Raw genomic sequence first — 22607 nt, 5'->3', positions numbered from 1 at the left:
TTCGCCTGAACATTAAAATTGTTCAGCGTAAAACAGGTAAGCAAACACAGAAGAAACATGATCTGCATTGTGTCTCCTGTTACAGAGCAGCATCAATAGCATGTGTGCTTTACATGTTACTGGTGTTTGTTTTGTTTGGGAGGGGATTGTGAGTATAGAGGAATGAGTAACAAAAATCTATTTTGAGAACAGTCAAATGTGCAGAACTTTAACCCTTTAGCCTGATCTAGTTTAAATCTAACATTTTTGCTATTGTAGTTACACAGCAACATTAACACTGCTCAGTGTCTGTCTACAGAAAAGTAAATACAGAATCAGTAAGTAAAGGTGCGATCGCGCCATATCATAATTACGTTATTACGAGAGATATCAACTTATAAAAGGCATTTACGTCCTCGTAAAAATTGTAATTACAACTTGTGAACTGGGTGCATCTCAATAGATTAGAATGTCATGAAAAAGTTCATTTTTTTCTTGTAACTTATTTCAAAAGGTGAAACTTTCATATATTCTAGATTCATTACATGTAAAGTAAAACATTTCAAAAGTTTTAATTTTGATGATTAGAGCTTACAGCTCATGAAAGTCAAAAATCAGTATCTCAAAATATCAGAATATTTCCTAAGATCAATCAAAAAAAGGATTTGCAAAACAGAAAAGTTCAAGTTCTTTAAAGTATGTTCATTTATGCACTCAATACTTGGTCGGGGCTCCTTTAGCACAAACTCCAGCATCAGTGAGGAGTGGCATGGAAGCGATAAGCCTGTGGCTCTGCTGAAGCACTATTGAGCCTTCAGCTTGTCTGTATTGTTGGATCGACTGTTTCTCATCTTTCTCTTGAAAATATCCCATAGATTCCACATGGGGTTCAGGTCAGGCATGTTGGCTGGCCAATCAAGCACAGTAATATCATGGTCAGCAAAGCACTTGGAAGTGGTTTTGGCACTGTGGGCAGGTGCTAAAGTCCTGCTGGAAAAGGAAATCAGCATCTGCATAAAGCTTGTCAGCAGATGGAAACATAAAGTGCTCCAAAATCTCCTGGTAGACGGCTGCATTGACTCTGGACTTGATAAAACACAGTGGACCAACACCAGCAGACGTCACAGCACCCCAAACATGTCTCGATCGGGAACAGATAAATAATCGTAATGACACCACACAATAGAGGATTTTTGGACAAAATAATCGGTTGCGACAAGCCGCGAATTGGGCCACACCCCCCCACCATTCAGTAACGCATGGATATCTATTGTACGTTTATTTACGCTTTGATTTGAAACAGCGTATCCATGCTTTACTGATGACAGGAAAAGCTGACAGAGAGATAGAGAGGAGACAAATTGTTGAATAAATTTCATTTTTTTAATTTTCTTTGCGTACAAAAAGTATTCTCGTCGCTTCATAAAACACAGATTGAACCATTGATGGCAGATGGACTATTTTGACGATGTTTTTTATACTTTACTGTACCTTGACAGTGTAATTACTTGGCAGTCAATGGGACAGTCGCAAGCCTCCCGGTTTTCATCCTAAATATCTTAAATTGTGTTCTGAAGACGGACGAAGCTTTTATGGATTTGGAACGACATGGGGGTGATTTAAGTGATTAATGACCAAATTTTCATTTTGGGGTGGATTAAACCTTTAAAATCCTCAAGTGTGCGGCCAGCCTTAGTTAAGCACTTGATCTTTGACTTTCATTAAACCAACTCTCTACTAGTTGTATTTTACTAAGAACATGTGTACATTGATAAAGAAAGAGTTTAATGAAGCAGATCAGCTAAAGTTGTCTGAATTAAGGATTTTTTTGTCCAAAAAGTTCTCAATTGTTTTCTATCATTACAATTATTTTACTGCTCTGCTAAATTCAATATTGTGTTCATCCTTCATTTATTTAATCTAATTAGCCAACATCATATGAGCTAATTTTCCATTTAACCCTTAAATGCATACCTCGGGTCTTTAGTGACCTGGGACATCATTCACTACCATCTCCCTCCTTCATTTTTTTTAAAAGTTAGATATCAGCTTTCTTAGCGTTCCTCAATCTATTCATTATAAACAATATAACAAGTTTTCTGATAAATTTTTTGTAAAAAGTGCATAGGGTCACTACAGTGATATATCAACCAAAAATAACTAAAATATAATAAAATACCTAACTACATAATACTACTATTGTTAGAAATTGCAACAAAATTAAAATAGAAATATAAACTTTTGAACTGCGGGTTTCGTCTGGTCAGAGGAGAACTGGCCCCCCGACTGAGCCTGGTTTCTCCCAAGGTTTTTTTTTCTCCATTATGTCTCAGAGGAGTTTTGGTTCCTTGCCGCTGTCGCCTCTGGCTTGCTCAGTTGGGGACACTTAATTTCTAGCGATTATCGCCGATTTGATTGCACAGATACTATTTAAACTAAACTGAGCTAGACAATGACATCTCTGAATTCAATAATGAAATGCCTTTAACTGAAAATTGAGTGTTTAATCTTATCATTATACATTACTGACACTCTATCTTCCAATTTGATACTGTTAAGTGCTTTGACACAATCTGTATTGTTAAAAGCGCTATATAAATAAAGGTGACTTGACTTGACTATAGACATGAGGTATGTAAATGTGTAAGTATTTTTTCCTGCACAACTATATTTACAATAAAATATTTACAATATTTTTTTATAAGTGTTAAAGATTCAATGTTTTTCCATTATAGGTTCAGTGTTATATTACCCTGAGCAGATGCCCCTTTCAATATTTCTGTATTTAATATTTGATTCTAATATGTAATTTGTGCAATGGCGCCATCTTGTGCAAAGTACTACATCTTATGCCACAATCTTACTCTGAATTATTTACTGTATATAATATTTACATTATTTTGGAATTAGTACAACATATCTATTTACATTAATGTCCACAGCTCTTCCTGTCATGAGGGAAATGCATTTCACCTGGATCAAATAATATACTAATTGACACAAGCATATAATACATCCATTCTCCAAACCTGCTTGTCTTCTCTAGGGTCACGGGGGCCCAGAATCTGTCCCAGAATCTCAGGCTCTAGGTGGCACACACCCTGGATGGACGGCTATTACATGGCAGGGTTCACACAGTCACACTCACACAGCTCCAGGTCATTTATTGTCTCCACATCTGAGAGAAAATGAAAACTTCACAGGAACCTTCTTGCTGTGAGGCAGAGCCGTAACCACCATAGAGATTGAGTGGGACAAGTTCACCCAAATAATTAGAAATGAACAAATTGTCCCCCAACCTAGTTTTTTTAGTTTTGTTTTAGGTTGTGCTGAGGATTTTATTTTCATAGATAGACACCACACTAACCAGTAGGACTAGCTTCCTAATTAACACCGTGTCTACACCGGATGCTACAACATCTAAAGTCAGTCTACACTGGATGCGACCATTGAAAATAATTTGAACTTTGTGTCAGTATGTCATAAATAGAACAATGCAGAAGTTTACTGTCAGGGATTTGTCGTGTCGCACCAAATATAGTGTAGACAGTATCACTGATTATGAGTTCTAGAGTATTTTGTCACGCTGTGCCGCACCGCCTCGCCCAGTGTAGACACAATGTCGGAGGCAAGCACTAAATAAGTTATATTTTAAATGTGAAATATTTTTAATTATATATGGATATACAGTATATAGATATATTAGTGCTGTCAAACGATTAATCGTGATTAATCGCATCCGAAATAAAAGTTTTTGTTTATATTATATGTATGTGTACTGTGTATATTTATTATTTATATATAAATACACACACACACACACAGTATATATTTTGAAAATATTTACGTTTTTATATTATATTTATATTATAAATATTGACATAAACATGACATTTTTTAATAGGAATAGAAAGAATGAAATAGTATTTTCTTGTAAAAATGTACTCCAGTCATCTTTGTTTCCCCAGTTTCTCTCAGACAGAATCTGTGCACTTTTTCAAAGATTTGCTATCACTAACCTGGAAAAATTACATCTACATGTACATTTATTCCTTAAGCAGACACCTTATCAAAGTGAGTTACAAATGAAGACCCTCACAAGCAGTTTGTCATAATTATCTTAAGAACCAACGATATTAATATTACAGCAACTATTTATTCCTTTAACTAAGCAGATCATGCTGCTAACAACACCAAAATCATGGGTTTGATTCCTAGGAAACACAAGAACTCGTCAAATGCATATTATAATTATTTGAGCTACAGTATAAAGTGCAAGTCACTTTGAATAAAAGTATCTGCCTTTAATCCCGTGTGTTCCAGCAAATTAGATCTCACTAGACTGAGAAACTTCCAGATTGTGAGTGTCATGCTGTCTGAGGATGTGTACCTAATGTATTCACTTGCAGAACTATGACACAGAAAACATATTGTGTGTGTGTGTGTGTGTGTGTGTGTGTTCATTACTCACTGCTCTGTGTGTGTGTGTGTGTGTGTGTGTGTGTGTGTGTGTGTGTGTGTGTGTGTGTGTGTGTGCACTTGGGTGGGTTAAATGGAGAGCACAAATTCCGAGTATGGGTCACCACACTTCACTTCACTTTCACTAAACAAATTATGACCCTGGACGACAAAACCAGTCTTAAGTGTAAATTTTTCGAAATTGACATTTATATATAATCTGAAATCCATTGATGTATGGTTTATTAGGATCGGACGATATTTGGCTGAGATACAACTATTTGAAAATCTGTAATCTGAGGGTGCAGAAAAAATCTAAATATTAAGAAAATCGCCTTTAAAGTTGTCCAAATGAAGCTCTTAGCAAGGCATATTACTAATCAAAAGTTTTGATAATTTATGGTAAGAAATTTACAAAATATCTTCATGGAACATGATCTTTACTTAATATCCTAATGATTTTTGGCATAATCGATAATTTTGACCCATACAGTGAGGAAAATAAGTATTTGAACACCCTGCTATTTTGCAAGTTCTCCCACTTAGAAATCATGGAGGGTCTGAAATTGTCATCGTAGGTGCATGTCCACTGTGAGAGACATAATCTAAAAAAAATCCATAAATCACAATGTATGATTTTTAACTATTTATTTGTATGATACAGCTGCAAATAAGTATTTGAACACCTGAGAAAATCAATGTTAATATTTGGTACAGTAGCCTTTGTTTGCAATTACAGAGGTCAAACGCTTTCCTGTAGTTTTTCACCAGGTTTGCACACACTGCAGGAGGGATTTTGGCCCACCTCCACACAGATCTTCTCTAGATCAGTCAGGTTTCTGGCCTGTCGCTGAGAAACACGGAGTTTGAGCTCCTCCAAAGATTCTCTATTGGGTTTAGGTCTGAGACTGGCTAGGCCACGCCAGAACCTTGATATGCTTCTTACAGAGCCACTCCTTGGTTATCCTGGCTGTGTGCTTCGGTCATTGTCATGTTGGAAGACCCAGCCTCGACCCATCTTCAATGCTCTAACTGAGGGAAGGAGGTTGTTCCCCAAAATCTGGCAATACATGGCCCCGGTCATCCTCTCCTTAATACAGTGCAGTCGCCTGTCCCATGTGCAGAAAAACACCCCAAAGATGATGCTACCACCCCATGCTTCACAGTAGGGATGGTGTTCTTGGATGGTACTCATCATTCTTCTTCCTCCAAACACGTTTAGTGGAATTATGACCAAAAGTTCTATTTTGGTCTCATCTGACCACATGACTTTCTCCCATGACTCCTCTGGATCATCCAAATGGTCATTGGCAAACTTAAGTCGGGCCTGGACATGTGCTGGTTTAAGCAGGGGAACCTTCCGTGCCATGCATGATTTCAAACCATGACGCCTTAGTGTATTACCAACAGTAACCTTGGAAACGGTGGTCCCAGCTCTTTTCAGGTCATTGACCAGCTCCTCCTGTAGTTCTGGGCTGATTTCTCAGCTTTCTTAGGATCATTGAGACCCCACGAGGTGAGATCTTGCATGGAGCCCCAGTCCGAGGGAGATTGACAGTCATGTTTAGCTTCTTCCATTTTCTAATGATTGCTCCAACAGTGGACCTTTTTTCACCAAGCTGCTTGGCAATTTCCCGTAGCCCTTTCCAGCCTTGTGGAGGTGTACAATTTTGTCTCTAGTGTCTTTGGACAGCTCTTTGGTCTTGGCCATGTTAGTAGTTGGATTCTTACTGATTGTATGGGGTGGACAGGTGTCTTTATGCAGCTAACGACCTCAAACAGGTGCATCTAATTTAGGATAATAAATGGAGTGGAGGTGGACATTTTAAAGGCAGACTAACAGGTCTTTGAGGGTCAGAATTCTAGCTGATAGACAGGTGTTCAAATACTTATTTGCAGCTGTATCATACAAATAAATAGTTAAAAAATCATACATTGTGATTTCTGGATTTTTTTTTTTAGATTATGTCTCTTACAGTGGACATGCACCTAAGATGACAATTTCAGACCCCTCCATGATTTCTAAGTGGGAGAACTTGCAAAATAGCAGGGTGTTCAAATACTTATTTTCCTCACTGTACAATGTATTTTTGGCTATTGCTACAAATATACCCCAGCGACTTAAGACTGGTTTTGTGGCCCAGGGTCACAAATACCCGAGATGTCTTGAAAAACAGAGATACACCATTTATTCACAATCGTATGTTTATTGTCTTCATTGTTCATCAGTTAAAACGCCCTATCTGCATTTTATTCAGCTACTGCAGCAATAGCATATGCTTTTGTCCATATTAGGGTTTTCCTCCAACATGATTTTTGTGAGTATTTCATTTTATGATTTTCTTTTTTGTTTTACTGCACGAGGGCGCCCTACCAGTATGAATGAAACAGCTACAGCTACTCACTACACCTTATTTTGGGTAAAAATAGGGAAAATAATACTTCTCTCTCAGTTTTTCTCCAGTGTAGAGGAGTTCCCTCTCTCACTCTCTCAGTGGGTGCATGAAATTTCCTAACAAAATTAAGAAATTACTGTTAATGATTTTTAATCATAATCATTTATAATAAATCCTTGACCTTTCTAAGCAATTATAGTTCTAGGCCTCCATAGGCATGTTAACAGGTAACGTTTTCTGTAAAATAAATTAAAAAATAATCAATATCAATTATTATTACTTTGTTTAATGTTTTTTATTTAGTTGTAACTATAATCAGAATTATTAGTAGTCATATTGATATATAAAAACAACAAAATTTTTGGCCGAATTGTGCAGACAGGCACAGCAAACTTAGTATTCTTTATAATTTCTGGGCAATAAAGAAAAAGTTTTATCTGAAAACTTTTCTAATTATACTTCAGATTTGGTTGGTTTAGATTTTGGAATTGAAATGCCATTTCAGCATGTTACCTTAATTAATTACTTGCCTGGCTCCAAAATCAAAATTGCTTCTGAAATTAGTGGGGTGATCCAACCTTAATATTATTTATTTATTTATTCTTAGAGTTACAAATAGCACGAGAGCGGTTTATCTTTTTGTTTTACTGCACGAGGGCGCCCTACCAGTATGAATGAAACAGCTACAGCTACTCACTACACCTTATTTTGGGTAAAAATAGGAAAATAATACTTCTCTCTCAGTTTTTCTCCAGTGTAGAGGAGTTCCTCTCTCACTCTCTCAGTGGGTGCATGAAATTTCCTAACAAAATTAAGAAATTACTGTTAATGATTTTTAATCATAATCATTTATAATAAATCCTTGACCTTTCTAAGCAATTATAGTTCTAGGCCTCCATAGGCATGTTAACAGGTAACGTTTTCTGTAAAATAAATTAAAAATAATCAATATCAATTATTATTACTTTGTTTAATGTTTTTTATTTAGTTGTAACTATAATCAGAATTATTAGTAGTCATATTGATATATAAAAACAACAAAATTTTTGGCCGAATTGTGCAGACAGGCACAGCAAACTTAGTATTCTTTATAATTTCTGGGCAATAAAGAAAAGTTTATCTGAAAACTTTTCTAATTATACTTCAGATTTGGTTGGTTTAGATTTTGGAATTGAAATGCCATTTCAGCATGTTACCTTAATTAATTACTTGCCTGGCTCCAAAATCAAAAATTGCTTCTGAAATTAGTGGGGGTGATCCAACCTTAATATTATTTATTTATTTATTCTTAGAGTTACAAATAGCACGAGAGCGGTTTATCTTTTTTTATTTTTTTATTTATTTTACATTTTTCCGTCACACCATAGGACACATTGATACGTCAACTACCCATATACATTATATATATATATATATATATATATGTGTGTGTGTGTGTGCATGTATGTATGTATCTATAGTTTTATTCATATACATATATACAGAGCTGGGTAGGTTACTTACAAATTGTAATCCGTTATTGATTCCAAATTACATGACAAAAATTGTAGTCAGTAATATAGTCCATTACACATTTTAGGTAATATGATCAGATTACTTTTGGATTACATTTGACCTAACTTGTTTATCACATTGATTTAAACAGGATAATCTTGTACCATAATGATGTAAAAATACAAAAAGTGAGAAAATTCCTTTCATTGTAATTAACAACATGAAGTGCATTAAACATTATATTTCATCAAGTTTTCAAGGAAATGCAGGGGGTTTGTGAGTTTAATGAAAGGCAAACGTAATTAAATCAAATAGTGATTGTGTTTAGCTGCAGAACAATATGATGATCAAAAATTATAAAAAATGAAACAGCCTAAAGAAAGTGAGCAAAGAACGCTCCATTTATAATCATTAAAGGTGTGACTGAGTTTTAACTAAACTGATCTCATGAGAAAATAACTATTTTCAGAGTTGTATACGAAAACATATGAAAATCATGATTGTGAATTAAAGTATGAATACAAAGTCGCCACCAGTTCGCCAAAAAGTGAAATAATTACAAATTGACAAGTGTGTGTTGGTTCTACATATATTCAGTCTATACCTTTACATACTTTAATTTCATTGGCTTTTAGCTTATAAATTGCTCTCAAAAACGTTAATGCAATATGTTTTAGGGCAATATGATTTTTTAAAAAGACTTTTTAATCATGATTATATCTCTAGGTATCTGTGATTATTACAATCCTTTCATTTTCCTCGTAAAGGGCCTAGGCCTTCTGCACCAATGTACCAGTTTATGAACCAAAGCATGACATGGCTAGATGCTGCAAGATTCACTGATCTGGCCATGAATGATGTGAGAAGGCTGGTAAATACAGTGGATCTTGGATACAATGGTTCAGTATGGATAGGTCTCCATGCTGTGGGAGTGAGACACTGGGTCTGGTCTATGGGAGACCCAGGATAGTATGTGGCATCCAGGAGAACCAAGTGGTGATGGGGAGTGTGTGAGGAGTTTTGATGGAAGCTGATATGATGAGAGCTGCAGCACCGTTCTCCCATTTGTGTGTTTCAATGGTGAGTCCTCTAACTTCATTTTTTCACTGAGGCTGAAAGAACCTCAGACTCTTTAATCTCCTGAGATACGGACAATTCAAACACAGTGTATTAACATAACTGATCCTTGACTGTGGGCTATATTATGTCTTGTGAGAGCAGAGCAGTTCACATGTCGCGATATACCGGTATAGGCCTTTATCACAGTCCGTGTGTCGTCACATCCGGCTCCGATTAGTAGCGTAAAGGAATTTCCGCCTGCTTTATTGTCAATGGACAGACGCCAGTTTTGTGAAGAAAATTAAACTAATTTTAGTTTAGTTGAACATTGGTGCAATTAACATCAATGTTAAAACTGCGTATTTATACTGATTCCAGACCATGTATCATGTCACCCTTCATTTTAATATGTAACATTAGCCAATCTGAGCGACGCGACTGTCAGCGCTGTCAGTCAGATTAATGAAGAGCACGCAGCTCAAATTACTGCCAGAGGAATACTCGGACTGATTTAATTTTATTTTTTATATTATTTTGGTTATTTTTTAAATTATATTTATTGTGATTAACCTATCCCTTTCTTGTTCACAGTATAATGATATTCATTCGTTGCACGCAATCACGGAAAATGACTCAATTAAGATGATCAAACTTACTTTTAATTATCGTCTGTGGGCTGGACATATTTCTTTATTTGAACAACTTCAATTTGATGCAATTATAGAGGATTGCATCATAAAGACAGCGCATGTGAGCATGTTTAATACAACTAGTTTGCCCTAAACATTTAATTTAATCCTTCTGCCTTTAGTCATAATTAATATTTTAAGCTTTGGCTTATTCTAATGCTTATAAATGTGATATGTTGTTTGTATAGTTTTCTCGCTGTTCCGTAATGAAATAAGGTGATCAGACTGTGAAGAATTGCCTGTACACATACAGTATGGCTCGCGCGCTCCTGTTTAAGTCACAAAATATGCATCGGGATATCTTAGATTGGTGTCTTTAGAAGACTTATATGTGCTGAATTCTACATAAATAATCCACAACAATGCCGTGCTATGGGCACAGCCATTGATAGAGGCTGCAGCGGAAGTTCTTTTACGCTAATATTTTAATCTACCGCTTTTCGAACGCGGAAGTGTAATAAAGGCCTATTGACGATAACTGTCATATTCAAAGCAACAATTAAGTTAAGTTAAGTCGTGACGTATTGTCAAGTATGGTGACCCATACTCGAAATGGTGCTCTGCATTTAACCCATCCAAGTGCACACACACACAGCAGTGATTAGTGAACAAATGCACACACACACACACACACACACAGTGAACACACACCCGGAGCAGTGGGCAGCCTTGTTCCAGCACCGTGAACACGGTGCAATTAGGGGTTCGGTGCCTTGCTCAAGGGCACCTTAGTCATGGTATCAAAGGTGGAGAGAGTGCTGTTCATTCACAATCCCCACCTTCAATTCCTGCCGGCGCGAGAATCGAACCAGCAACCTTCAGGTTACAAGCCCGACTCCCTAACCATTAGGCCACGACTACCCCTTTATCGATATCGTGTTAATTTAGTGTGTGATGATATACCGGTATTGGCGATAACCGCAATATTTAAAATGAACAGGACTCTTATGATAACACCACATGTAAATACTCCAGCGCCAGTACCTGGTTGACCTCCAGGTGGCAGTATTGCGCCTTAACCCTGACACCTGTCACACAAGAAGACGATGCAGTGCATGCAGCTACTCCGAGGAAAGCCATGTTCAGTTACAGAGTAAGATGCGATTTTTTTTTTTTTAGTCATAGAATGGGAAATGTTATATTAACCTGTTAACAGAGGTTTTCTGTGTTCATATATTTAAGTAAAAGGTGATTATTTTAATAAGTACCGCATTTTCTTTACTCTTCTTATTTTTGTATTTGCAATCAATACGGTCTGTGCGTAGTAACACTTCATTTCTTTGTTCAAATCTATTATTGACAGTTACACGATTAAAACTGATCTTGAAAAACTGAGCGACCACATTGCTATATTAAACTCTGTAAAATGTTCAGTTGGTCGCAGTGCCATGCACTTAATGCCTCATCTGCGGTCGTTCTATATGCACATTAACACTGAATACTGTGTTATTGCCGGCGCAACTATAGGTTAAAGAACTTAAAATACGGGTATACAAGTTAACAGGTTAAAGTATCAGTTTAGATGTTAGTATGGCTATAACACTTTACAATAAGGTTCATTAGTTAACATTAGTTAATTACATTAGTTAACATGAAAGAAGAATGAACAACACTTTTATTAATCTTAGTTCATGTTAATTTCAGCATTTACTAATGCATTATTAAAATCACAAGTTGTTTTTGTAAACATTAATGCACTGTGAACTAACATGAACAATGAACGACTCTATTTTTATTAACAAAGATGAATAAATTGTGTAATGTGTTGTTCATTGTCCGTTTATGTTAGTTAGTTAATACATTAGTTAATGTTAACAAATGAAATCTTATTGTAAAGTGTTACCATTAATATTTATTCATCATACTGTTGAACTTGACTGTATTTTCTCTCTTGTTATTTCATAGGAGCTCCAAATAAGACAGAGAAAGCCAGAGTTCTTGTACCCCATGTTTATCAGTATCTTTATGTTCGTTGGGTGAAAAAGAAAAACTCAATAAACAAAGTAAAAAATAATTTGACTGATAAAAATTCCCCACGGTTAGTATTACCGTTTCATATTTTAATTATCATTAAAACCGTATTTGATTACCACGATTTGAACAACTCACGATAAATAAATACTGTCCAGCATAAAGCGCAGTTTTAAGTAACAGTCTCACTTGCTCACAGCGGCAGAGTAGTTTCGTTTTTAGTGAAAATAGGGCGGAAAAGCTGGGAGGTTTATAAGACGGCTGAGGGAATTATGCAAATTAATTTATGAATGATTTAATTATGAATGTACCTCTGAAGGTTCTGAATGTCTTCAGAAACGATTCGATGCCATTTTGTTTTCATCTTCGCTCCATGTAATACCTAAAAGAATTGTTCTTAATCGCAATACTGCTTTGTTCGCGGAGGTTACTGGAAACATCTGTATTCAGCTTTTCTATAAGCACCACCTGCTGTCAGAGAGTGGATTTACAGATACTTATATTTACATTCAACCTGTGTGCAGTTTCTGTCTGGACAAAAACAGACCGAATTTGCATGCCCTGCTGTAAATTTTGACCGGTTGAGAAAAAAACAAGCTTAGGTGGATTCTACACATTTAAACAATTCAAATAAGTTATGTAGAATTATTTATGGAGCAGATAAAATACATATTAATCAATTATCATTTTGACTTAACACTTTTCTTTATTTAAAGGCTGAAATGTGAGGTTTACATTTTTATAAAACTTTTTCAAAGCTTTATTTGAACATTTACATTAGATATTTGAACATGCTATTAAACTGTTGACAGTCAAGTTGTCATTTAGAATCCGAAATCATTGGTAATGTTATTGTTTTAGTGATTATGCAAACAAAAAGTAACTTTATTTGTTGTTTATTGATTTTTAAATATAAAACTTGGTGAAGGGATTTATGTGTCTGTACTTTTTGAACATCTCCAGCACATTTTAACAATACCGTGATAATACTGATAACTGTGATCATTTTGGTCACTATAGTCGTGATAAGAAATTTTCATACCGTTACATCCCTACTTTAAAACAGATTCAAAGAATGTAAAAGTAGATTTTTTTTTTAGATTGAGTGTGAAGTAGCCGTAGTAGTATTTAAACATCATGAAAGTTGATGGTATGTAATATTTATTGGCAAAAATCATCCTGCATATTATTCCTATTATTATGTGAGGCCTAGATGTGTTAAAATTGAAAAATTGTGTTTTTCTTTTGAAATTTATAAATGATTTAATGAACTTTAATATGCTATATGTTAAAAATAAAATTTGCTATGTAAAACTGAAGTTAGTAAATTGGATCTTTATGAATTCATTGAATTCATAAATTGGAGCAGCCTTTTAAAATTGTAATTTTGTAACAACATCCTGCCCAGGGACTGCAGATGCAAATTAGCTTTATAGCTAACTCTGGCACACTTTTGTTGTGCATTGTCCCCGTATAAATAAATGAGAGAAAAAAAAAAAGTTACTAAAAAGTTAATTTCCCTGCATATTAAAGTCTATTACATTTGTGTCTTTTTATATTCGCGATTACATGAGTATGTTTAGGTTTGGGGGTAGGTTAAGGGATCTAAATATCTTGTTTTTTAGCTATAAAATTATAAAAATGCATTGATACTCATATCTTAATGATATAAAAGACTAAAACAATTTTTTAGCTGTAAATACATGGTCATTTTACATTGTAATACATCCAAATTGTACGTTTCAGCATTCAAATGTATGTTTTGTGCTTGTAAATGTTAAATACTAACACCTATGTATAAACAATAATACCAGGCTGTTCCATTATATAATATATATATGGATTGTGTGTCAGTTTTTGTGTCATTACACATCTGGAATGACTCCCTTCCTTCAAATCCATACCAACTACTAATATTAAACTACTACATTGTTGCCAGATCTGGCTAGAAAATCAAGCCATTGACATTTTACAAACCAATGGCCATGCAGTTACACTGTGTTATTGAAAAAGGCTTCAGTCATAAGCAAGGGCGTAACCATGGTATAGATATTTTTTAAGTGCATTTCCCACAATTCTCATATATTGATAAAAAATTTGCTCATCTAGAACATAGTTTTGAGGAATACATTGACCATTTGAATTAACATTGAAAGAACAGTCTGCAATTTCTCTGACATAGCAGCAAATAGGATGGCTTCCAATGAGGAAAACTTACATACCTAAAGCATTTTGGTTAAAATATTGTGTGAAATCATATCAATCATGAAATCAAACTTACAACTTTTTTGTTGAAATTGATACAAATTGATAATACTACATTTTCCAAATCCAGGGCTCTTCTCTGGATTTGTGTGGCTGTTTTTTTTTTTTTTTCCTAACAGGTCAAAACGACATAGAACTGTGTATAAAACGAGCATAATCTTTTTTTAAATGATAATAAAAATAAATGCCTCATTGTACCAGAGACAAAGCCAGCAGCAGTGCAAACTTGTAGAGGTTTTCTTACATTGAACATATCTAAATAAATGACCCAAAAATACAGAGGCGTTCATCGTTTAACTCAACTAGTCTCTGACAGATATGTCTCCTATCCAGTGCATCCAATTTCTCTTGATGCACATGGCAAATGGCAAGGTTGTTTAGCCGGGTCTGCGTCATTGATGTTCTCAGCCATGTCTTTAGACGCCTCAGGGCACTGAAACTTCGCTCTGCCTCTGCCGAGGAGGCAGGAACAACCATCAGCAGTCTCAAGAGGACCTCAACTTGCTTGAAAAGATGTCGCACCTCTGGCACCATTTCCCGTAAAATGTCTGCTACCTCTGACGAAGTCGCATATTTGTAGTTGGCCTGAAACATTTTCAGCTGCACTTTTAAAGCCATGGCATTCAACTCTGGGTATTCATCTAGGACTGGATCAATCTTCCCAGAGATGAGTACATCTTCTAATTTTTGCAACCTTTGAAGCCCTTCTTGACTGAAACGCTCAGTGCACTGTACCACAGCAGTGTCCAAGGTACTGAAGTACTGCATTCTGTAGTACTCCTGAGCAGTAGGATGATGATGTTGTGTGGCTGGACCAGTGAAGCGCTTTGGAGGCATTCGTACATGAGGCATCTTGATGGGCTGCAGGTTTAGAGATGTTACAACCTGAGATGCTCTGGAGTACAGCTGGTCAAAGTGCTCTTCAGATCTTTTATCCTGGATCCCTCTCGTCAAATGCTCTACAGCAGCCAGCATCCCTGATGTTGTTTGGCTTCTCTGCTGCAGAGAAATGTTCAGCACCTCCAACACAGACAAGACATCTTCTGCAAGAACAATGCCGAGAATAGTATTGCCCCTCAAAAACCTGTCATGAAGGCCACTTGCTTTTGCAGAAATTTCCATTATGGTGGATTGAGACATTTCTTCTGTGGCTGTGAGCACAGATTTGTATTGGGTGAGAACAGAGCGAATGGCTGGCGTTCGCACTGTCCACCTGGTGGGGCAGAGAGGCTTTAGAGATGTGTGAGGAGAGGAGTGATCTGACTTCGCTATAGCAGTGAAGATGGCCTTGAACTTCCCAGACTGATTAAATAAAACACCCAACTCATGCACTAAATGCATTGCATCTCTTATAATGGGGGAAGATACACAGGTAGCTTGGGTAATCAGATTAACACAATGTGGCCCACAATGAACATACACAGCAAGAGGTTGGTCTTTCTTGAGATGAGCTTGAACACCTTGCATCCTACCAGACATATTGGCAGCCCCATCGTACGTTTGACCTCGTAGTTGTGATAGTGGGAGATTCAGGCGAATCAAAACATCTTTAGCTACACTTGCTATATTTTCTCCAGTAGTGGATGTAACCTGATATAGACCGATGAATTCCTCTCTGGGTTGCAAGTCTTTGTCAACAAAGCGCAGACAGAAGGACTCTTGCTCAAATCCAGCTGCATCCTGTGTCCCATCAATGATAAGAGAATACTGAACTACTGGCAATGACAAGATCTCCTTTGTAATGTCATGTACAATTGTGTTACTGACGATTTTAAGGACCTCGTTTTGGATTTTGGGGCTGGTGAAATTATTGGGCCACCGAAGCCAGCTGGTAAGTTCATCGTCATCCTCTGCTTTGTACTTGATCAGCTGGTGGAAGTTGCCCTCTTTGTTGTCATGCCCCTTAAAGCATTGCCTTGTCTTGCCAAGCACATAATCCCTCCCACAATCTTCAAGAGACTATTTCTGGCCACGTGCTGCTGTTTTTTTAACTGAGAGTTGTGTACTGATCGGCTGTTTGCAGTGCAAATGTGTTGTCATCGCTGCTGAATGACAATCACTGTCTTCATGCTGAGAGAACCTCTGGAGTGCTTTTTTCCAGTTGCTAAATCCTGTTTTAATAAAAGCTCCATCAGCCTTACTGGCTAAAGAGGATTTCTGGTCTCCAAAAACACAGCACTCCCTTCAATGAGGGGCTGTAGTGAAGCCATGTGTACTTTCTAAACCAACTGTCCTGAAATTTCAGTGTCTTTTTTGTCAAGGACTGAGTTGAAATGAAACGGGTATTTGGCTGGTGTGGGCAGCTACCAAGCTCATCTGCATGCTGATCACTGCTCTCCCTGCCTGGTTCTATCTCTCCTGAAAAATAAATATGAACTATTGACCTATAGTGCTAAACTAAGCTTCTTGGATGCCTACACTTACTATTTATGTGTTGTACTAAATTACATTGTAGTTCCTATTCCAATATCTTACGTGTATCTTCAGAGCAGGCCTCTGTTCGTCCTCTCCCTCCATCATGCCTGTCACTCTCCCCCTCTCCCTCTCTCTGTGCTGCCTGCATTATGACCATATACCATTATTGTTCTTGAAGAATAATGACTGACCCTAATGATCATTTAAATTAGAATATTGTGCTCTTATTACTAGTTTACTGATGACGTGGTTAAAAATAATGTTATTATGTTGTTTAGAGGCTCATATTGCAATGCTTTACCTGTTCATCTTCTGAGCAGGTCTCTGTTTGTCTCCCTCCATCATGCCTGTCACTCTCCCTCTCTCTGTGCTGCCTGCATTATGACCATATACCATTATTGTACTAGAAGAACAATGACTGACCCTAATGATCATTTTAATTTGATGCATTGAATATTCTGTTTTTATTGGTGCAAGTGTTATTTGCTTTGACTTTACCAAGCCTGTTAAGTGCCAAGTGAATTTAAAAAAAATCAGTCAATATCTCTCTCTCTCACACACACACACACGACACACGGGGGGGGGAGACGGAAAAAAGAACTACACACACTGATGACAGAGTAAATGGACCCCTTTTAAAAGTTTTCCCCCCACTAGAATTAAGTTTTCGAATCCACGGCACCGGATCAGATAGGTTTCCATTCAAATCAATGTGTCAACTTAAATCCGTTCAGTCGCGGATCAGATCGTAAAAACAAACAGGCCAGGCCATCAACGAATGAATAGAGGCTTATCAATGGAGTGGGAAGTGCGGGAACTCCTTGGTCTGTGACTCCAGCAGTTCATTATTCAGCCTATTTTCGAGAGGGGTCTGGCTGCAGACTGTGGGCAAGTGGAGCTCCACTCTCGAACAGGAAATACGTCACCTCCACTTGAATTAATCAAGATGGCGTCGCTGTGAGTTCTTCAAACTTTAACTCAGGTAATTTGATCTTATCATCGCTACAATGGCGAACTGAAGCTGTTCTAATGTGCAGTGCAAGCAGAACGCACAGGGCTTGGTTGAAATTATGCACAAAAAGATGAATAAACACGATGGAATTATACTTTTCACATTTTATTTTTCACTCACTTCCAGGGATAGGATTACTATGGAGGATTCACATTTTAAATGTATGTTGCCACCCTAAAATACAAAATCATTTTACATGTGACATTGACACATAAGTGTCTAGTATTCCTATTTTATTGTTCTGTTATTCTGTTGTTTGACTTTTGTTTCAGACCAAATTTTACATAGGTGCAGATTGCCATGCCGTGCTGCGGGGCATTACCACTGCCCCTATTGTTCACGAACAGTTATAAGGAGAGTGGACATGGAAAGGCATTTGTTCTTGTGCTATAAACAACTGACTTCACAGTCTGTGGAGCCTGTCCTGCCTTGTGCCGCCCCATCAGTGGAGCCTGTCCTGCTTCCTGCCGCCCCATCAGTGGAGCCTGTCCTGCCTCTTGCCGCCCCATCAGCGGAGCCTATCCTGCTTCCTGCCGCCCCATCAGCGGAGTCTGTCCTGCCCTGTGCCGCCCCATCAGCGGAGCCTATCCTGCTTCCTGCCGCCCCATCAGCGGAGTCTGTCCTGCCCTGTGCCGCCCCATCAGCGGAGTCTGTCCTGCCCTGTGCCGCCCCATCAGCGGAGCCTATCCTGCCTCTTGCCGCCCCATCAGCGGAGCCTGTCCTGCCTCTTGCCGCCCCATCAGCGGAGCCTATCCTGCTTCCTGCCGCCCCATCAGCGGAGTCTGTCCTGCCCTGTGCCGCCCCATCAGCGGAGCCTATCCTGCCTCTTGCCGCCCCATCAGCGGAGCCTGTCCTGCCTCTGCCGCCCCATCAGCGGAGCCTATCCTGCTTCCTGCCGCCCCATCAGCGGAGTCTGTCCTGCCTGTGCCGCCCCATCAGTGGAGCCTGTCCTGCCTCTTGCCGCCCCATCAGCGGAGCCTATCCTGCTTCCTGCCGCCCCATCAGCGGAGTCTGTCCTGCCTTGTGCCGCCCCATCAGCGGAGCCTATCCTGCTTCCTGCCGCCCCATCAGCGGAGTCTGTCCTGCCTTGTGCCGCCCCATCAGCGGAGTCTGTCCTGCCTTGTGCCGCCCCATCAGCGGAGCCTGTCCTGCCTTGTGCCGCCCCATCAGCGGAGCCTGTCCTGCCTTCTGCCGCCCCATCAGCGGAGCAAGACCACTTGTATGCACGGCAACCGGTGCAGGGTGCAGCAGAGGTTTATGGGAGGTCTGTCAGGTGTCCCCATTGCAATCTTAGTCTCCTCATGAAGAATTATAACACACACCTCTTGAGGAGACATTCAGATTTGTCTTATGACATCACTCAGGCCTGTCATCTGCAGAGTGTTACTGTCGATGAGAGAAATGGCATATTTGCTGTGCAAAAAACTGGACATGGGTTTTCTGTGCCAGTCCATGTCCAGAGAAAAACATGGGGAAAAATACACCAAGTTAGATGTGAGTTAGAGGAATGTGGGCAGTATCAGTTGTTGGCTCAGCGGAGTGGATTAAGCTACAGTTTGTGCTCTCACATTCGCTCTGTAGACTACTGTAGGGAGACTGCTGCAGAGACATTTCTCAGAGAAGACACTCTGAGGGATATGATAGCATTCAAATTTTTTGGAGAGGCAAAGGCAGCTAATTGTGTGAAGAGGCAAAAGGCTGCTTGTGCAGCACATGTTCCTCTTTGTGTGCCTGTGGACTTTGGTGGGTCTCCATCACATATATGCTTGTCGATCCACGAGCCTGACATTCATAGTTTTTGCCGACTTGGGAGGATAATCATCACCTATAACACGCAGAAGAACATCTGGCATTGTTCCTGCACAAAGCCACGGACATCTTGTCCACACATACACATCTCAAAGTGGCATCTTTTCCAAACTCAGAGACCTCTTCAAGTCAGAGGTGCCCACTACACCAAGCTCAGAGGCTTGTAGTCTTCTGAACACCACTGGTATGAAGAGAAGTGTGCAGTACATTTTCAAAGAGAAAAAAATTCCAGAAGCATTACCAAAAGAAGTTACAACATCGAGAATGAAGATAAAATACCCAAAGCAGTTTTTTCCTCTTGAGACAACATGCCAGTTATGCACTGGACATCCTTCACTTGCAGACGCTGTACTAGTTACAAAGAAAGCTAGAATTGTCAGCATGATGGGATTGATAGACAGTAAGTCAGAGAAATATGACTAACGTAATGATCAGTGATGGTTAGTATTGTGATGGGTTGACATCAATGTGATTTGTGTTTTACAGACATTTCAACATACCATAGGATATGTCCACAGTGCAACATGGTGTATAGGTACCAGGAGTGGAAAGATGGCCTTCACAACTTTGATAACCACATTTTTCTCACCCTTGAACTTTGTGTGTTTCTCAGAGAAAATGTTACCGTGAGTATTAATCTTTTCTGATCTTTTTTTAAGATTACTTGACTGGGCTATATGTACATGAACATTACATATTGTGGGGTTTTTTGTTTAGTTTTTTGTTATTTTGAAGTTTCCATCATTAAGCAACAAGAACATGATCCGTCACTCTCAGATTTATTTGTGTTTGCTTCACACTTTAGAACCATGTGTCTGTGTCAAGAGTTGTGGATTCATTGGAGGGGTTGAGAGGAGAGAAGTTCCCATCCAGGGATGTCATATTTCATGCCTATTGCCACTTTGAGGCTTTGACTGACACAGATTACACTTACTCTTGTGTCAGTTGTGGATTTTACCCACCTGTGGTAGTCATGGATCTACTCAGGAAAGGGGTTTTCAAGCTGGCAGGTAAGTGACATTGTGATTATTATGATTTTATTTTTTTACTGTGTTTTCAGTCCAGTGGTCTTGCTTTTCCCTTATGGTGTGATTCATTACAGTCAGTGACCTCAAAGCACCCCCTGATGACTTCAGCGGTGAACATGACATTGAGACTTTTTGGAATTCTGCGATGATAAGTCGTGGATTTTTTCAAAGTGAGTTATGGTGAATACTATATTTCATCAGATTCTACATTTTGTAAACAATTTGGATTACAAATAATGCATCACTTTTTGTAGGCAGTGCAGACAACCCTTTCACTGTCAATCCAAGCTACGAACACTGGGCACCCTGGATTGGGAGTGAAACGCGTCGAAGTGGCACTGTTCTTAACACGGATTTCAAAAAAGTGAGAACATGCCCCTCTTCAGCTGAAGCACAGCTGAGCAGTGTTACTGAGGACCATCTGATTGATGAACTGGCCAAACAAAAGGTAAAGTTCCCTGGTGTTGAAGTTGATGAAGCTCTCTGGGTTTGAGGGGTAAGAAAGTGTCCAGTAAATGGGCCGTTTACTGTTTGTTATAAATATTATCAGGTTGGAGTTGTGAGGAAATTGTGCAGAGCCTGCAACATCGACACCAAGGGCTCCCGCCTTGATCTCATAACAAGACTGAAGGAGAACATGAAGAGCAGACAAACATATGACAAGGTCTTCCAAAGCATATGGGGTGCATCTGGTAAGTTGCAGTGTTGCTCTGTAAACCATGATATTAAGTTTTTGTATGTTACACACTTGACAAACTATTGAATCTTTCATCTCAGGTGGATGGTCTGTAATACTTTGCCCACATGGCATTGCATACAGCATCAAATTTAATCTACGTGCTGAAAGTCCCAGGGACTTTGCAGACCTTCTACTCTCCTGGAAGCACTTCCCAAATGTCTGTGTTTATGATTTTGCAAGAGGTCTGGCGACACACACCAATTTGCGGGTTCCTCATTCACTGCCTTTCCAGCCTTATGAGGGCAGACTGTCTGAACCCACAGAAGAGAATGTGAAGGCAGCCAGGGATGGAAAATTGCAGGTGTCACTGCCATGGCTACATGAAAGGGTGCACTGTGGGGAGGAAAATGCTCATCCGGTCACTGGATCTTCTGAGCACTATGTGTTATATGACCGCTTCCATGAGAAGAATGCCACAGATCCAAAGGACATACTGCGCAGGGTCCAACTTGTCCCTGAGCTGAAAGGGTGGTTAAATAGCCAAGTTGCGGAGCAGTTCTTTGCCAAAATGCGTAAAAGTAACTACTTCTTCAACAACATGGCTCCATCAACCCATGTATTTCTTATGAGAAGTGTTATCCATCGTCATAACACCTTCACAAATAGAGCACTTCTGGAGAGGCAGTTAAACTCTGGACGCCGATTGGAACTTCTGAACACCATCACCTTGTCTGCTTTGGGACAAGCTGTCATAGGTGAATGATGCAGTATTTTACTTTGTTGAATTTACATAACGTCAGTACACAGACATAGTTTTGTTCCAGTTTTGCTGAGTTCATGTCTTCTTTGTGTCCCCAGCCCAGCAATCAGATGCATCAAAACAACAAAGCACAACTGTGGTGGCCCAGGCACCTTCAGCAACAAGTAAATTGCTTTAACATTAATGATAATACAAAGCATTAGTATCATGTAATTAAACTTGACCCATGTGACGTAATTGTTCATGTCTTGTCAAAAGTTTAAAAACGTAACTGTAATGCATATTCTAGTCGTTTAATTGGTTCATAAAATCGTGCTGTTGTACTCAAAACCTTAAGGACCTGAACTCACTCCAGCCGAGCCAAGGTCAACTGAAAGCACAGCTGCACAACCACCCACCGATGAAACACCAACACATGGTGAGCATTATGAATACGAGTTAAAAGAACTAATGCCTATTAACTGGGAACAGTTTAGTGTTGGGGATAAGTGAATGCAACAATCAGATCAAATGCAGTGAGATTAATTAATATTAGCACCAATAAGTCTAAGTGTTTCATTTTTCTGGTAGATGTTGGCCCTTCTCACCATTGT

At 38.7% G+C, this 22607-nt stretch overlaps 2 protein-coding genes across 2 annotated transcripts in view; both read left to right on the top strand.

Annotated features, from left to right (window-relative positions):
* Positions 1-17775: 17775 nt before the first annotated feature.
* LOC131535924 (keratin-associated protein 10-3-like) lies at positions 17776-19032 on the top strand. The gene is made up of 2 exons (XM_058768453.1): positions 17776-17899; positions 18011-19032. The coding sequence occupies exons 1-2, from the start codon at positions 17797-17799 to the stop codon at positions 19030-19032; spliced, it is 1125 nt and encodes a 374-aa protein (XP_058624436.1). The 5' UTR covers positions 17776-17796.
* Positions 19033-19169: 137 nt separating this feature from the next.
* LOC131535857 (HMG domain-containing protein 3-like) overlaps positions 19170-22607 on the top strand; it is a 5133-nt gene continuing 1695 nt past the window's right edge. The window contains exons 1-11 of the mRNA XM_058768364.1: positions 19170-19225; positions 19664-19947; positions 20034-20173; positions 20353-20557; positions 20650-20745; positions 20830-21023; positions 21126-21267; positions 21353-22009; positions 22113-22178; positions 22352-22432; positions 22585-22605. Coding sequence (XP_058624347.1) covers positions 19170-19225; positions 19664-19947; positions 20034-20173; positions 20353-20557; positions 20650-20745; positions 20830-21023; positions 21126-21267; positions 21353-22009; positions 22113-22178; positions 22352-22432; positions 22585-22605 — 1942 coding nt within the window. The remainder of the gene's footprint in view (positions 19226-19663; positions 19948-20033; positions 20174-20352; positions 20558-20649; positions 20746-20829; positions 21024-21125; positions 21268-21352; positions 22010-22112; positions 22179-22351; positions 22433-22584; positions 22606-22607) is intronic.

This window comes from Onychostoma macrolepis, chromosome 03, assembly GCF_012432095.1.
Source record: "Onychostoma macrolepis isolate SWU-2019 chromosome 03, ASM1243209v1, whole genome shotgun sequence".
Taxonomy (NCBI): Eukaryota; Metazoa; Chordata; class Actinopteri; order Cypriniformes; family Cyprinidae; genus Onychostoma; species Onychostoma macrolepis.
The sequence above is the reverse complement of the archived record's forward strand: the minus strand, read 5'-3'. Positions and strand labels throughout refer to the sequence as shown.